The 17,308-nt window shown below is 47.7% G+C and overlaps 1 protein-coding gene and 1 pseudogene across 1 annotated transcript; one reads left to right on the plus strand and one right to left on the minus strand.

Annotated features, from left to right (window-relative positions):
- Positions 1-457: 457 nt before the first annotated feature.
- Positions 458-3,909, minus strand: LOC136481946 (serine/threonine-protein kinase-like protein CCR4). The gene has a single exon (XM_066479219.1). The coding sequence runs from the start codon at positions 3,776-3,778 to the stop codon at positions 1,400-1,402; it is 2,379 nt and encodes a 792-aa protein (XP_066335316.1). The 5' UTR covers positions 3,779-3,909; the 3' UTR covers positions 458-1,399.
- Positions 3,910-12,052: 8,143 nt separating this feature from the next.
- Positions 12,053-16,351, plus strand: LOC136479934 (uncharacterized; annotated as a pseudogene).
- The last annotated feature ends 957 nt before the right edge of the window (positions 16,352-17,308 follow it).

Consider the following 17,308-nt stretch of genomic DNA (forward strand, 5'->3'; position numbering starts at 1 on the left):
TCCGAAATAAATCATTTGGAATTAAAACTCATGTTTTATAATATACTAATAATAATTTGTTTACTTAGATTATTAAATTTATTTAAAGTTGACTCATGAAAATATTTATTATTTGTTGCCTCTTGTTTATACATGTGAATATGTGTATATATATCCGCGGGTTTCGGGTATCCGTTCGGGTTTCGGGTATCCGCGGGTTTGGTTTTGGTGATGGATTTCCACCCGAATCGATTTTCAGGGCGGATTCGGGTTTCGATTTCGGGTTTCGGTTTTAGGTGCACGGAGACTCACCCGATCCAAACCCGACCCGTTGCCATCGTTAATTAGCATCCCACACATCCGACGGGGACCAAACTTTGAACGGTCACCCCCTGATTCACTTCAAATTAAACATCCGTGCATCCTGTGCAGGCCGGCACGGCGGCACCTACTCCCTGTTTAGTTCCACTTCATTTTGCCAAATTTTTCAAGATTCCCCGTCACATCGAATCTTTAGACGCATGCATGAAGCATTAAATATAAATAAAAAATAAAACTAATTACACAGTTTAGACGAAATCCACGAGACGAATCTTTTAAGCCTAATTAGACTATGATTGGACACTAATTGCCAAATAACAACGAAAACGCTACAGTACTTCATTTTGCAAAATGAAGTGAACTAAACTGGCCCCTATTACAACAGATCCAAGCCCTCAAACTACCAGAGTAGGTCTCAGCAATTTAGTTTTTTTTCTATAGCTCCAGTTGTTGGCGTTGCAACAGGATGAAAAAAAAAAATCGATGAATAATACACATGCCACAATCCTCACTAGAAATTTGAAAGCAAATGCAAATCGTGATCCTTTTCTTCTCAATCTTTGTCACTGATCTATCTATGCACATTGGCAAAAGAATATGGAAACCTTCCAACAAGGAAAAGCCGAAAGCAAAGATACAAGTATACAACGAATACAGCAAGCAAGAAGAAAGTGAGGAGAGAGAGAGAGAGAAAGAAAGAATGAATGATCTTTTTCCGTCGTGCTGGTCTCGTCAATCGTTTCACCTGCAGGACGGACGGGCCATGTGTGCACGCTGCCCTGTCGCTGTGGGGGTTGTTCGCAAGTCAATCGAAGGTTACCTCACCAATAAATCAAACCGTTGATCACGCAGCAGCAGCAGCAGCGGCGGCATCGGAGATGTCGGCGTCGAGTGCCTTCTGATCCCGCTCCTGCTCGATCGCCTTTTTCAACGGAAAACCATGGCCCAGGACAGGGGTGTCCCCAATGGCGACGCGCGTGCGGCGGCTTGCTGTTGGCAAGCACCCGCACGATGGTCCATGGAAATGGCCGATGACGCAATGCGAATGGCTACGTTTCGTCAGCAGCTGTAGAGTTTGGGACGGCGATGGCGACGGCGGCTAGTCGGTGTCGGTGAGGTCGAACTGGTCGGTACCGGAGCGGGAGAGCACGGGTCGGCGGCCGGTGCCGGCGCGGGAGAGCGGCGCCGCCCCGCAGGCGGCGAGGGCGCGCTCCAGGGCGTCGACGACCTCGGTCATGGACGGGCGGTCGCACCCCACGGGGCCCACGCAGTCGGCGGCGAGGTAGCCCACGTAGGCCAGCGCCTCGGCCTCGTCGGGCGTGGGCGCGGGGAGGCGCGGGTCCAGCACGCGCGCGACGTCGTCGGCGAGGATGTGCGGCACCGCGAACTCCACCACGTTCTTGGGCGTCACGCTCTCGGCGTAGCGCTGCACGACGCGGCAGCCGGACATGAGCTCCAGGAGCACCACGCCGAAGCTGTACACGTCGCTCTTGTCCGTCAGGTGCTGCAGACGGTAGTACTCCGGGTCCATGTACCCCACCGTGCCCCCCGTGTAGAGCGGCTCCTGCGGCGAGCCGTCGTCGCCGCCGGCGCTGGGGTCGAGCACGGAGGACAGCCCGAAGTCGGCGATCTTGGCCGTCCACGCGTCGTCGAGCAGGATGTTGGCAGACTTGACGTCGCGGTGCATGATGGGCGGCACGGCGTAGACGTGCATGTACTCCATGCCCCGCGCCGCGCCCAGCGCGATGGTGAGCCGGCCGCGCCACGACGACACGGCCGCCGCCATGGGGCTCCGGCTGTGCAGCTGGTCGTGCAGCGTGCCGTTGGCCATGTACTCGTACACCAGCACGCGCTCGCCGGAGTCGGCGCAGCAGCCCAGCAGGCACACGATGTTCTTGTGGTTGGCGCGCGCCAGTGCCGTCAGCTCCGAGTTGAACGCCGTCTCGCGGTCGCGCCGCCGGGCCGGGCGCGCCGCCGAGCTCGACGCCTTGGCCGACTCCTCGGCGCGCTTGATCGCGACCTCGCGCCCGTCGGGGAGGGTGCCGCGGTACACGGACCCGAAGCTCCCGGTCCCAATCCGGCTGTCGTCGGAGAACCCGTCCGTCGCGGCGTAGAGCATGTCCAGCGTGAAGTGCTCCACCACGCTGCCCGGGCCCCTGCTCCTGCTGGACCCGAGCCTCGCCGGCATCAGCGACTGCTGCGCGCCACCGGAGGTATCCTGTTCGTTCCCGCGGCGGCGGCGCCGGCGCCGGAGACACCACAGGAACAGCGCGAACTGCAATGCAGCGAAGAACACGAGGAAAGCGGCGGCCGCCGCGGCGATTGCAATCCACATGGTCCTCCTGCTCCTGCCGCCCTTCCCGGGGACGAGCGACGCGCTGGGCCTGGCGACATTGAGCTCGAACGCGCAGTCGACGCAGACGCAGCTGCCGGCGTCGCAGAGGTTGGCGGAGCCCGGCAAGACGCCGCATTGGCACGAGGACATGGGCACGCAGGGGCCCGGCATGACGCGGCCGAAGACGAGGCGGTTGGTGGCGTTGAACTCGGCGCCGCCCCAGCAGACGAGGGAGTAGTTGGCCATGAGCACGCCGCAGAAGGCCTTGCCTTGCGCGCGCACGTCGAGGAACTGAGCGCGCGTGAGGCCGGCCGGCGGGTGGGCGACGCCGTCGCCGAAGCAGCGGATGGTGAAATTGGTGCGCAGGCCGCAGACGCCCGACTCCCCCAATGCCAGCGCCGCGTACCCCCCGGTGGCCGCCGCGTCGACCCTCGGCGGGTCGCGGCCCCAGCACTTGAGCGCCCCCGTCGTGGACAGCGCGCACGCGCGGTGGCGGCACGCGGCCACGACGTCGAAGCTCCCGTCCGCCGGCGCGCCGGCGACGGCCTCCACGGCCGCCGTGTCGTTGCCGAAGCAGCGGATGGAGGCCGGCGTCCCTCTCAGGATGCCGCACACGAAGCCGTCCCCGACGGCGGCGGCGACGAAGCGGAGGTCCCGGGAGATGTTGAGGCCGCGCCAGCGCCAGCAGTGGAGCTCCCCGCTGTCGAGCACCCCGCAGACGCGGTACTCCCCCGAGGACAGCGCCCGGAGCGGCGGGCCCATGTAGACCCGCTTGGACCTGCTGTCGCCGTTGGCGGACAGGTCCCACCAGTGCATGTCGACGTCGCCCGCGCGCTCGCCGGAGGGCCCCACGGCGCAGAGGAAGTCCTCCCCCCCGGCCAGAGCGGCGAAGGGGTGCGAGGACGGGTACGTCTCCTGGCGCGCGTGGTCGCCGCCGGCCGCCGTGCAGTTGAGGTCGACCAGCAGCGGCGACGCCGCGGACGGCAGCAGCGCGCACACTATGGTGGTGGCGTCCGCCTTGGCCAGCGCGAAGGGGGAGAGCGCCGACGCCGCCGCCCCGGGCCGCCGCGCCGCGAGCAGCGAGAAGACGGGCAGCAGGAAGAGGAAGAAGGGATGGAGCCGGAGCTGGCGCGGCGGCGGCATGAGAGTGCGCGGCAGCGTGTGGGGAGGAGAAGGGGGAGGGGGAGCGGCAGGCGGGAGGACATGGTAAGGCAGCCGAGGCCGAGGTGTGAGCGGGTGTGTCCGGCCGCGTCAGGTGGTGAATTTGGTGGCTAATCCTGCTCCTGCCTGCGCGCTCTGCTCTGGCACTCACCTCAACTGCTCTCAGCTCAGCTCACACTCCTTGGCCGCGGCGGGCATGCTTGGCGTCCATCGACCATCTCCATCGCTCGTTAGTGGGTTGGACGATGATCAATGTGATGATTAGAGTCGGTAAAATTTAACTAATTCTTGTCTCCCGGCAGGTGCAGTGTCAGGACTCAGGAGCAGGACAAGATTGCGCTGTCAGGGGAGCACTGGCGACGCATGTGGCAAGAGGATCATGGTTGTTTCCTCGACTCTCTGTGGATGCGAATCTCGCTGGGAAGGAAAGCTACCGACTACCAGTCTGATGCAACCTCGTCGGTGACAGATTACTTTACCTGGCGTTAGTTACTTCCCTGTGCACGCCAAGTTTAATTTTAATCCGGTTTTGGACGGCTGACAGTGCCGGCTTACTGAACGGATTGACTGTAGAAGCAAAGTGACAGATGAGCTGGTTCGCTCGTCTGCTCACGCATGCCGGCTTACCGGTGATTATCTACCAACAAGTACATTCCATTCTTGTTTTTTTTTGTTTTTTTTTTTTTTTGCTCACATGCCCATGGCCACTCATTAGACTCAATTTATAAAGTCCAATAAGTACATTCTCCTCACCCCCTCTTATTCTTAACTTTATCTTTGGATCCACATCTCCGGAAAACAACTTTGCGTGATTTAAGCTGACCACTTTACCATTTTTTTATTGTTTATATGTTCTTATATAGTATATATTCGGTGTGTTGTGTGGTTATGTGCTTGGACAGATACTTGGGTTGGGAACAACTTGAGGGCACCGATGTCAAATGGCGTGTCAATCAGGATCATTTTGTATCTCAATGGCCAAAAATTGTTGAGTTTTGGCCACTAATATAATTCAGGATTAAACTGTTAACATTTTTCACACAATGAAAATCATATTAATGTGATTTTTTAGATGTAATCTGAAAAAGGAGCATTTATATAACGTACCGTTATACTCACATATAATGCTAGAAAATTTATTGTCAATGTTTATACCATACCTATATTTCTTTTCTGAAAAAAATAGCAAGAGCTCTGTCATACTATATAAGAAGAAAGTAGGTCAAAGTCTTACATAAGAAAATTACATGGAAAAACATGGACACAAACACAATACAAAAACAGAAAAAACATTAGGGAACATCTAGCTGTTCACAGCCTTCGTTAATAAGCCTCCGCTCCTCCTTTATTAATCCCATCAGCTGTAAAGGTGATCTCGCTGTTTCTTAGAAAGTTCTTTGATTTCGCTCTTTCCATATATTCCATGTCGTGTACATGAGTATTGTTGTTGTTGTTGTTGTTGCGCAAAGCGGATTGCCCAAAGCTCCACAGACTGCACCATTGTTGTATACATTCAATCCTCCATAAACCTCGTGTCCAGTTCATATTCAGAAGCTCGTCATTCACTTTTTGGTTCTTCCTCCAAATCAACGGGATACAGATTTGGTGCTATGTCAATTGGTGGCACCATTTAGCCATGATGATTGCCAAAACTTGCTTTGCCTCCTCGCCCAATAGTCACTGCCGTCGAGGCATGGAAAAGAGCTTTGTTCACTTGATCCTAGTGCGGAACAGTTCCCACCCACAATCTTTTAGGATCGACCTACTCATACCAAAGCCATCGAAGTCTCAAAGCCCTTTCAAATCTTTCCAAGTCAAGAATCCCTAGCACATCAAGGTTCTTTGGTCTTGCTGCTTTTTGGCCATTGCACTAGACACTAACTCCCATTCACATTAGCTTCCCCTTTCCAAAGGAACCTCCTCTTAGTCTCGTCGATCAGTTTTATTGCTCATTTCTTGATTGGAAGGACTGTGAGGAACTCCACTAGAAATGAAGATAGCACCGAGTTTAGCAAAGTAAGCCGCCCATGCCTATCCAAGAACTTGGCCTTCCAGTTCAGCAATTTTGTAGCCACTTTATCGATCAACGGCTGGATCTGAACCCACCGCAGTGGCATGACATTTAGAGGCAGGGCCAAATATTTACATGGAAAGGCTTTGACCTCACACGGAATGCCATCTAGGAGAGAAACTAGAGACGAGAGATCACAAGCAATTAGGTAGAACACGCATTCATGAAGATTGGTTCCCAGACCAGAAGCCCCACCGGAGTCTGATAAAATCTCCAGTGTTGCACTGATCTCTTTGCATCGTTGGGTTAAAAAAACTTGCCACATCATCAGCATATAGGCTCATCCTTAGCTTCACAGATCTTTGTTGAATTGGTTGTAGTATGTCGAATTGGATGGCTCTATCAATGAGCCTCTGCAGGGGTCAATTGACAGAACAAACAGTAAAGGTGATATTGTCGGCCTGCCTTAAACCCCTCCTATGACATCAAACAATTCACCTCTTGAACCATTAACAAAAACAACAGTTGTGTACACAAGGGCAGATACCCAAGCTTGCCACCGTGCGCCAAATCCTAGTTTCTGTAAAACGTGATTTAAGTAATCCCATCTAACTACTGAGTCAAAAGCCTTCATGATATCTAGCTTAAAGACATTCAACCAGATAGACATTCACAAGCGTGCACACATATATATACTCCGCATTATGAATGCATGCATGCATATAAGCGGGCTATAGCGGCGCAATAGTGACCCAGGCCAGTTGCCACTAGAACAATGTTGTATTAAATAGCGTGCTATAGCAAGATATAGCGGATCTATAGAGGCTGAGCAGACCTCTCCGCTAAATACTATAGCCCACGATTTAAAAACACTAATATACACTATACCCGTAGCTATAAACACGTTCCAAAGAACCAACAGATGTATGGCATTAATGAAATCATCGTAGACGTTTCACTTTCGACGAGCATGTCATCTATTACTGAAAGAATAGTGCCATTCAGTCTTGAGTACGTTGAATTGTGAATATTCATACCAAATCGAAGATTTAAATATGAGTAGGCATTTTTTTTTTTTTTGCGGAAGGCATTTTCGATCACAGCAGGAATCTAAGTTTGAAATTTACACGCATATGTTGCCCAAGAAATTGTATTCCTGAACAGAGGACTGCTTCAAACTGTTTACCATGATTTAGTATCGTTTTGGTCTCCGGTAATGCATTCGTAATCCTACAGTCCGCCGATAAACTCAGATCGTGTTTGGAATGTAGGAAATTTTTTTCATCCAAACGAGCTCTCAAGGGATGAAATAATGGAGCAGAGAAGTAACCGATATTCCGGCCGGGAGAAAGAATAACAACGATCAAGGAGAAGAAAGCGAGGGCGATCACACATCATGTTGGATTGTTGGTTGGCCTTAATGACACGGACGAAAATCGAGCACACATCATGTTGGATTGTAGGTCATCGTCTACGACACTGTTTAGGTCACTTTTGCCTTTCTTGAAAACCGAGCACAGCAAGCATTGTTCGTTGGAGGCTAATGGCATGTTCCTCGATCACCGCGTCACCACCTCCTTGTCGATCCCAAGCTGTTCTTCTCGTCAGCTGGGAGCAGGAGCTAGCCTGGGAAACTTCTAGCCCACCTTACAAACTGAAAAACAGAAGCAGTGTACAACTTTTGCTCTGTCGTTGAGACTTGAGAGTGCGCTTTGGTGACACGAGTTTGAAGAGCATACGTGCATGCATGAATAGTTATAGCTACTGCCATACCCAAAGCAAAATCAAACGTAGACACAGGTACATAACATAGGCATGGGCTAGCTAGGCCCATGGCTAATTGCTACTCTAGGTATTAAATTAAATTAGGTACGTGTGGACGTGCTCTACACTCTACACAATGGAGGCAAATATATAATATACGGACATATGGAATGGGATGCATGATTGGACTTGTTGATTTATTATTAGTGTTAGTGACAGGTTAAGAGAAGGATGGATCATGGATGTGTGTAGGAGGAGTATGTGACAATGTGGTCAATTAGGCTTTGTTGGAGACTCATGCAAGAAACGTACGTGTTGGGCCAGCTCAGCCGATGGCTGACTACCTGGCTGTTGGCAACTCTCTCCATTCCCGCCATGCCAGGAACCCTAACGTACTAGCCTTCCGATGTTTCAAATGGCAGCTCCAAACTAACAGTCCTAATTGTCAATTAACTCGCATGCGGCGTAGCGGAAGGAAGCACAGAGAGTCAGATACGGATATTGCAACCTGGTCGATCCAGGCACAGGCACGCGTGGCTCAAACGTACCGTACGGATGATTTTGAATAGAAGGGCGTATCTGCACGCCAAGCAGAAAGGCAAGGCAATGACGCTGCTTTATAAAAGTGTCTCCTTTAATCTACGTGTTTGGTAGACCATATCGTCACCATAGCCGACGAGTCTACGACGAACCAACAGAATCATGCATGCATAAAGCATTGGCTTATATACCAAACTAAATAATCACTTAAAATGAGCTTACCTTATCAAATTCAAACATGTCTACTCTAGATCGTTATGGGCATGTTTAGTTTTTTAGGTGTTTAGGAAGGCATATCGGGCTTGTTTGGTTCGCTGTTCTTGGCCTGTTAACTAGGCCTCGACCCTGATGGCCTGATGGGCCACCGACCACCCCGCAGCCTAGCTAGCTTGTCAGGTTACGTTGTACTAGTCTCTAGAGAAGGTGACGGACTGACGGCTCCTTGCTTTGTTGGGTGAGGTGGATAGGTCAATTGGCTATGCATGCACGGTAGTACTAGTAGCAGTAGTCTTTCAACAGCCGCAGTGTACGTCAGATTCCATTTCGTTTCTTCCTTGTTCGTACGACAATCAGACAACACGGGACCTATAAAACCATATTAATTACCCTGCTAGATTTCACATCATCAGGTCCAAACAAACAATCTGGTAGCGGTTTAAGTATCCACAGACAAAGACGACAAAATGAAAGAGGCCAGATCTAATAGAGTTTTGTCATCACCCCATCGTCACGCTGCCTACAAGAGAATATTGACTTCTCTACTCTAAAACTTGGAATCTTTGATCATTGACCTATCAATATCGAACAAATCTGATGTTCTAGATGGTTTTACTGTAGTTTGTATTTTATGAAAAAAAATAAGAAACTACTTTATTTTTAAAACCATTAGTAATTCGTTTTAAATAGAAAGGTATGAACCTAGTACTTAATTTTTAATCAGAAAAGATAACTTATCTATTGGTACAAAAATTTAGAGTTATTTATATTTTACATTTTCCTATTCCTATTTTTTATTGCTTATAGTCATGTCCACTATTTATATTTAAATAATAATTCTACACTATATTATACCTCAGATTGACCAAGCGAATTCATAGTAAACTATCAGCAAACAAAGGATCTAGAAGTAAATACCAACCTCACATGTGCCGGACTCCACTACATAGAGATTATTTTCAGAGCCTAAAGTCTCCGACATCAGGGTGAAAAGTAGCAGAGAGAACCAAATGATAGTCTGCACCATCCAATCGGTTTGCTTTCATAGCGTAGAAGCACACTACTTATAGCGGCACTATTTACAACACACAAACTATTTTTCCCATGCGCCCCTTGGGTTTGATGTCTAAACTATTCCACCATGACTGGGTTAAAATGGTCCTTAAACATCCACGAATGCAAAGCCAAGTAAAATTTGGCAACTGTCCCACTTAGCTAGGTGCCATTTGTGTGCTACGTTCTTTCGCCACTGTCTTTGAGGTCGACCATCCTTGGGGTTCTCTTCGTCGACACCTTCGAGGCTGGATGCCTACAGTGGTCTCTTTGGCTTCTTCCCAAATTCTTGGTGAAGCCCCGAGCTGGAGTGGTCAATCTCATTTCGAAGTGTTCCTTCCAAAGTCGGTTTGTGAAGTCACCTATCAAAAAACGGATTTTAGCTAAGAAGAGCGAGTTAGGGTCCTCCAAACTGAGGCCTCCCCCAACAGAGATCATATTTATGTCTTGCAACTAGTTTAACATCATTAGCCCTACAATTTTTTTTTTTTGGCTATAACATATTTGGTACTCTATTCGGAGCATGGATTCTTTTGCCGATCTCTAGGTTTAGTATAGCACAAATGATGATTTAAATAAACACCGAACACGATTACAAGCAATAAAACACTAGGAATAAGCATAAATACAATCTAAATTGCTCAAAATCTAGCACCAATGGATAAATTTTTTTAGGAGAAAATATATATTAGTTTCATATTTTACCGATTTAAAATGAATTTGTTATGAATTGTTTGAAAATATAAAACTACCTTTGAAACTACAGTAGTAGAATAGAATCTTTCCTATTCTAGATAACCAAATTATCTGGTATTAATAGATCTGTGGTAAAGATTCCTGATTTTAGAGCTGCATGATCGAAAAGAAACTTAATTAAGCAATAGTTGAATGGCCAAAAATAAAATCTTTCCTATTTTCTAAGGCTTTCTAATTAAGGCAGTTATTGCAGAATATCTAAAGCGTAGAGGAGAGTTACTCTGGTCCTTTTTTTTGTGATGGTGTTTTTTGTCCTAGTTTCAGTGACCTTTGCTAAAGAGCTCGATCGGGTTGTTGCAATATCCATGTTATGTATCTTCTGAGTTCTGACCAAACGACAACTCATTAGCAAGACTGATGAACTGTTGGGCCGTGCCTGTGCAGTTGTTGGGCATGATGGTTATCTGCTCACGGCTGCGCGCGATTTCTTGGATGATTGTGACGGCCGGCGATGCCCTCGGCGGCTAGACCACCCGGCGGAGCAACATCATTATGTTAATTAATTACTAGTTAATGGACTCAATGATTCATAAACTTCTCATGATGAGGATTAGTACACGATATGGAAATGCAGCTAAAGTTCAGGTATCCCAGTCAATCTGGTATCATGTATTCATGTGCCTCCACTTTATTGCCACTCTGGTGGTGCTATCTGTTAGAATTTATATGGGTAAAATTCTCTAAATCCATATGAAGAAATTATAATAAATCTCAAAGGCCCAATATATGTATCTGTATGGGCTTTATTGTTTAAGTCCATAGGTAGAGATGGAAGGTGCAACATCAGTACCATATTACTAGTTGATGTGGAGGTAGGGAGTTCCTCCCTATATATTTGTACCAATCCCCCTAGGAAAAGATACAACAATAATAGAACTATCATTGGTTCTAGTTTGGAAAATCCTACGATAGTCAATTAGTGTTTTCCACTTCTCACTACTGCGCTGCCTTCTAAGTTTTCCTGTTCCAATCCTCTGCGCGTATAGAGAGTTGGGAGAGCAGGCCTCCGGAACCGCCGTCTGCCTATATGACACCTGCGTTTTTGGGGAGCGTCTTCAAGACTGCTCGCTTCTTCTTGGTGACTGTCAACATCTTCTTCTTCTTCCTCAGATTATCTACTTCCCGGAGGACATTTGAGGGACTACACTGCGAACATCATCTTCCTCGGATCATCTACTTCCCGGAGGACGTTCGAGGGACTGCACTATGAATATCGTCTTCCTCGAATCATCTACTTTTCAGAGGACGTTCGAGGGACTGCACTGCGAACATCGATCTGCATCGACTGTGATCCGCGACATCGAGCAACGCGCTATGTCGACTAGTGTGCGTGGAGCCACCGGTGCCTTGAGCATGGGTCCCTCAGCTGGGTATAATTCTATTCTTGAATTTGTTAAATTCAATATCTTTTCCTCTATTATCTGTATGTCGTTCATGTTTATATCTGCTACTAGTGCAAGTAGTAATATCACACACGTGCACATACATGTTGTCACCAATTTGCTATTGATTTTCTAGATTAAATTTAACATGAAAATTCCTAAATTCCTAAGAATCTAAAAACCTGACATTAGGAAATTTTCTATTAGTGGTTTTGCTACTGCATTGAAGCCAGATGATTTTGATGGCACAAACTATAAGAGAGAGCATGCTAAGATGGTCCTATGGTTGACTGCTATGAATTGGTATCACGCCGCACAGGGAAGCCCGAACAGTTTACTCCTGAGGAGGAGCAAAGGTAGGCTACCGATAATCTGTTTCGAGGCGCCGTGATTAGTGCTCTTCATAGCAAATACAAGGATAACTACATAAGATGCACGACATGCAAAGAATTATATGATGCACTTGATGCTCAGTTTGGTGTTTCTGATGCTGGTAGCGAGCTGTACATCATGGAGCAGTTGTATGACTATAAAATGGTTGATAACAGTTCGGTAGTGAAACAAGCTCATGAGATACAAGCACTGGCTAAGGAACTCGAACAATTTCCATGTGTGTTACCCAATAAGTTTGTGGCCGACGGTATTATGGCTAAGCTGCCACCTTCTTGGAGGAATTTTGCTACTTCTCTAAAGCACAAGAGACAAGAGTTTAGCGTAGCTGAGCTTATTGGTTTTCTTGATGTTGAGGAGAGGGCGAGAGCAAAAGACAACAGTGGAAAAGGAGTTGAGTCTGCTAGTGCCAATATGGCGCAAAAGAAAATTTCAAATGCATCTCGTAAGAAAAAGAAGAACAAGCAAGAGAACAACTCGAAGCCTAAGCAAACAATTACTTTTAAGAAAAAAAGAACAAAGAAGGTGGTTCCTTTGTTTGCGGGAGCGATGAGCATTGGACAAGTGCGTATCTAGACCGCAAATTTAAGCAAGAAAAGAAATAAGCAAACATAGTTGTTAACGAGGCTGAAGGAGGAACATCTGGGTATGGTCATTCTTTACCTACTGTTCTTTCAGTCTGTCATTCGCCTAAGTGGTGGATGGACACTGGGGCTAACATAAATGTGTGCGCCGATGCTTCTTTGTTTTCTTCTTATCAGGTCAGCAGGAGTGGAGCCTTGCTGTTGGGGAACGGGTCCTATGCGCGTGTTCTTGGTGTTGGTACGGTCATTCTGAAATTCACTTCGGAAAAGACAGTGTTGTTGAAGAACATGCAACATGTCCTCTCTATAAAAAAAAGAATCTAGTTAGCGGCTCTCAATTGTGTCGAGATGATTATAAAATTGTCTTTGAGTCAATTAAATGTGTACTGTCAAAGTATGGGACATTTGTTGGTAAAGGTTATGATTGCGGAGGCTTATTCCACTTACTTTGCATGATGATGTGTGTAATAAGGTTGTGAACGATGCTATTATTTCTGATGAGTCAAATATTTGGCATTCACGGCTTTGTCATATTAATTATGGTTGTCTATCGCGGCTAGCAAATCTGAATTTAATCTCGAATTTTAATTTAGTCAAAGGTTCTAAGTGCCATATATGTGTGCAATCTAAGCAACCTCACAAGCCTCACAAGGCTGTGGAGGCGAGCAACTTGGTGCCATTAGAACTAGTTCATTCTGATCTGTGCGAGATGAATGACAAATTGACTAAAGGTGGCAAAAGATACTTCATGACATTTATATATCATTGTACTAGATTTTACTATGTGTACTTGCTAAAATCAAAAGATAATGCGTTGCATTATTTTAACACCTATAAAGCTGAAGTAGAAAATCAACTTCAGAGGAAAATTAAACGGTTAAGGTCTTATCGTGGTGGAGAATACTTTTCAAGTGAGTTTTCTGAATTCTACATAGAGCATGGAATTATTCATGAGAGGACACTGCCATACTCACCGTAATCGGGATTACCGAAAGAAAGAACCACACTCTAACCGAGTTGGTTAACGTCATGTTGGAGACAACAAAACTATCTAAGGAATGGTGGGGTAAGGCTATTTTGACAGCAGGTCATGTCCTGAATAGATTTCCTACAAAGAATAAAGAAATCACACCACTCGAGGAATGGGAGAAGAAAAGATTAAATCTCTCTTATTTGCGCACTTGGGGTTGCTTGGCCAAGGTGAATGTGTCAATTAACAAGAGGCGCAAACTTGGGCCTAAAACTGTTGACTGTATATTTCTTGGTTATGCTATTCACAGCGTTGGATATAGGTTCTTAATAATAAATTCTGGAGTACCCAATATGCATGTTGGTACTATAATAAAGTCCATAGATGCTACATTTCTTTGGAAGAGAATTTCCTATGAAAAATACACCTAGCACATCTAGTCATGAACCTATAATACCCCATGAGTAATTTATTCCGATAGAACATATTGAGGAACCCCATATGCAAAATCCTAAGGAGGATGACATTATAGTTACTCGAAAGAGTAAGAGACAAAGGACTGCAAAGTCTTTCAGTGATGACTATATTGTGTACCTTGTGGATTGAAAGGATCAAGATGCCCAAGAGGGGGGGTGAATTGGACTAATTCTAAATTCTCTTGCAATAATCAAATCCTACGGATAGCCCAATTAACCCCTTGTGCCTAGAAAAGTGTTTATATCAAACTAATGCACAACAACCTCGCAACCTAAGTTACAAACTTACTCTAGCAAGCGATTCTATGGATGTAAAACAAGTATTGAATTGCTTAAAGTAAATGCTCAAAGTAAGTGCTCAAAGTAAATAGAGAGAGAAAAGGAACGCGGCGATGTTTTGCCGAGGTATCGGAGAGTCGCCACTCCCCACTAGTCCTCGTTGGAGCACCCGCGCAAGGGTGTAGCTCCCCCTTGATCCGCGCAAGGATCAAGTGCTCTCTACGGGTTGATTCTTCGACACTCCGTCGCGGCGAATCACCCAAAGCCGCTCACAACTTGAGTTGGGTCACCCACAAGCTCCGCCGGGTGAACACCAAACTCCCAATCACCACCAAGCCGTCTAGGTGATGGCGATCAGCAAGAGTAACAAGCACGAACTCTCACTTGACCACGCGAAGCCTAATGAGAAGATGGATGCACACTTTTGCTACTCTTGATTTGCTAGTGAGGCTACTCTCTTGGATTCTCAAATCACAAACACCTCACTAGGACCTTGCTCTTCTTGGCACTCACAAACGTGTTTCTCAGCTGTTTGAATGAGCAAAAGATACTCCACTCACGAGTGGACCTTCTATTTATAAGCCAGCCTGAAAAACGAACCGTTATGAGCTTCTGCGGGACGACCGGACGCTCCGATCGTTGTGACCGGACGCTCCGGTCAGTTCAACCCGCGAACCAGTTTTAAAGAGTCGACCGGACGCTGGCAGGGTCCGGTCAGCACTGACCGGACGCGTCCGGTCGCATAAAACCCTTACTGGAACCTTACTGGACTCGACCGGACGCTGAACCCTCAGAGTCCGGTCAGCACTGACCGGACGCGTCCGGTCACTCTTTTCCAAGTCTGGACCCTTACTGGAGTCGACCGGACGCTAGCCCTCAGCGTCCGGTCACAAGGCCTTCCAGCGTCCGGTCACAACAGACTTAACCACCTCAGTCAAACGAACTGACCGGACCCTGCAGCCAGCGTCCGGTCGCACCGGAGCCAGCGTCCGGTCAGTGTTTGACCCTCCATTCACTTCCAACTTTCGAACATATGTGAATGAAGTTTGCTCCAAAGGATCTTAGGCATTCATAGGAGCTACCTAGAGCTAGTTTATACAAGTGTGCACCACACCTACCTCACTAGACTCAACTAGGTCAAGCTACCCGTTCATACCCCCCTTCATAGTACGGCCAAAGGAAAAAAACAAAGTCCTAAACTACTCTAAGTGTCTCTCCAACTCCAATCGACACTTAGAACTAGTCATCCTTAACCTTGTCGTCCATCCTTTGAAAACCGAAACGATTTCCATCGTAGGGGCATGACAACCTCGATTGCCCAATCGATCTCCGTTACCATGACCTAACTTAATTGCCTCTGCAAAACACACGTTAGTCATAGTAAACTTGTATTGACATTAATCACCGAAATCCAACTAGGGGCCTAGATGCTTTCAATCTCCCCCTTTTTGGTGATTGATGACAATACCACCTCGAGTATGTTATGGAGTGAGGTTTTTGACGGGCTTGGTTCATATAAGCTTTTGTCAATAAGAACAAAAAGAGTTAGTCAAGCTTATATGACCCATGCCAACACAATGTACTCAAAGGATATGAATTAAGCATGAGTACAAATAACAAAGCTCATTTGCTTCGAAATATAAACGCGGAAGCAATAGCAAATGAGCATTACCCAAGTGATATGACATATAGATAAAGCAAAGTAGAAGTCACACATGTCAAATATCACAACCACGTAGATAGCACTATCACATATGTATAATAGTATGCATGAAAGAAAGTAAACACACGAATGCATAAGTAATAGTGTATCACACAAATAAAAAATCCAAATGTATATAATAAGCTAATACTAGATAACTAGCTCCCCCTAAAGCCCGCTCCCCCTGAGTCTACATACTCAAACCCTCTCCCCCTTTGGCGTCAAGCACCAAAACCTAAGGGTCGGTCGGCGGGGCTGCAGCGGACGAGTCGGGCGCTGAAGTACGTGGAGCAAGATGGAACTGAGCGCCATCATCATCTGACCCTGAGCTCTGAACTGACTGACCCTCTGAAGCAGGAAGTGTCGCTGAAGCGGTCTGGGTCTGAGCTGGGGCTGGGGCTACCTGTGATGCTGCAAGTATGTCCGTCGTAGGATCTGACGAGGCGACAGACGAGGGGAGCCTCTGAGTGGTCATAATGGCTGGAGCTGCTATAGACGGACCGGCAGAATGCATGTGAGGAGGAGTAGGCATGCCAGTCAACTCGCTGAATGATGCTCCAAGACTCCTGGAGACTGACGACTCAGGCACGAATAGCGAGGAAGTCTGCTCTGGTGAGAAACCCGTGTGATAAGGAGTGAACTGCGGGGCTACACCAGGTGAAGCTAACCACTGGGACACCTGTACAGGAGGTGAGGTAAACTGAGCTGGAGGCTGTCCCTGACTCTGAAGCCCGATGGGCTGTACTGCTGGAGTCGTCGAAGTGGTGGGAGGCTGTGCAAGCTGGGGCGAAGTCTGTGGCAGTGGGATCCCAATGGCTGTCACTACATGCTGCATGAATCCCATGAGCTGCTGCTGCATAAGTAACTGCTGGTGCTGAAGGAGCTACTGCTGCCGCTGAAACTCGTCCTGACGAGCTTGAAACTGTGCGAAGTTTGTAGCTGTCTCCTGTGCCTGTCGTGTCTGATCCTGCTGCATCCGCTCAAGAATAGCAATGAGAGCGGGGTCTGTCTGTGGAGCAGGTGGAGCAGAACTGGAGCTACCGGCCTCTACATCGTGTCTGCGTGGAGGCATCTGAGGTATAGGCTGGTAATCGTCGTCAGAGCTGTCACTGTACTCACTCACTCCCTGCTGTGCCTCTAGCTCCTCCTCCTCAGTGGCTGCAATCCCTCTGATGATCTCGTCCTGCTGAGCTGCAGACTCTGGCACGTCGGGACGACGGCTCGGCTGACTGGGTGCCTGAGGAGTGGCGTGTCTGATCCGCTGTGACAGGTTGTAAGCCGGGAACTCTGTAGTGGCACCTGTATACTCATCCATCATGCCAGGGGGCTTATCAATCACAACCCTGCGGATGAGGAACGTGATCCAGTGAGCATAGGGAAGCTGCCTAC

The sequence above is a fragment of the Miscanthus floridulus genome, chromosome 9 (genome assembly GCF_019320115.1).
Source record: "Miscanthus floridulus cultivar M001 chromosome 9, ASM1932011v1, whole genome shotgun sequence".
NCBI lineage: Eukaryota > Viridiplantae > Streptophyta > Magnoliopsida > Poales > Poaceae > Miscanthus > Miscanthus floridulus.

What these genes read in the sequence shown, in the direction of transcription:
- LOC136481946 (XM_066479219.1), bottom strand. Translation starts at nt 3,778, where the DNA reads ATGCCGCCGCCGCGCCAGCTCCGGCTCCATCCCTTCTTCCTCTTCCTG.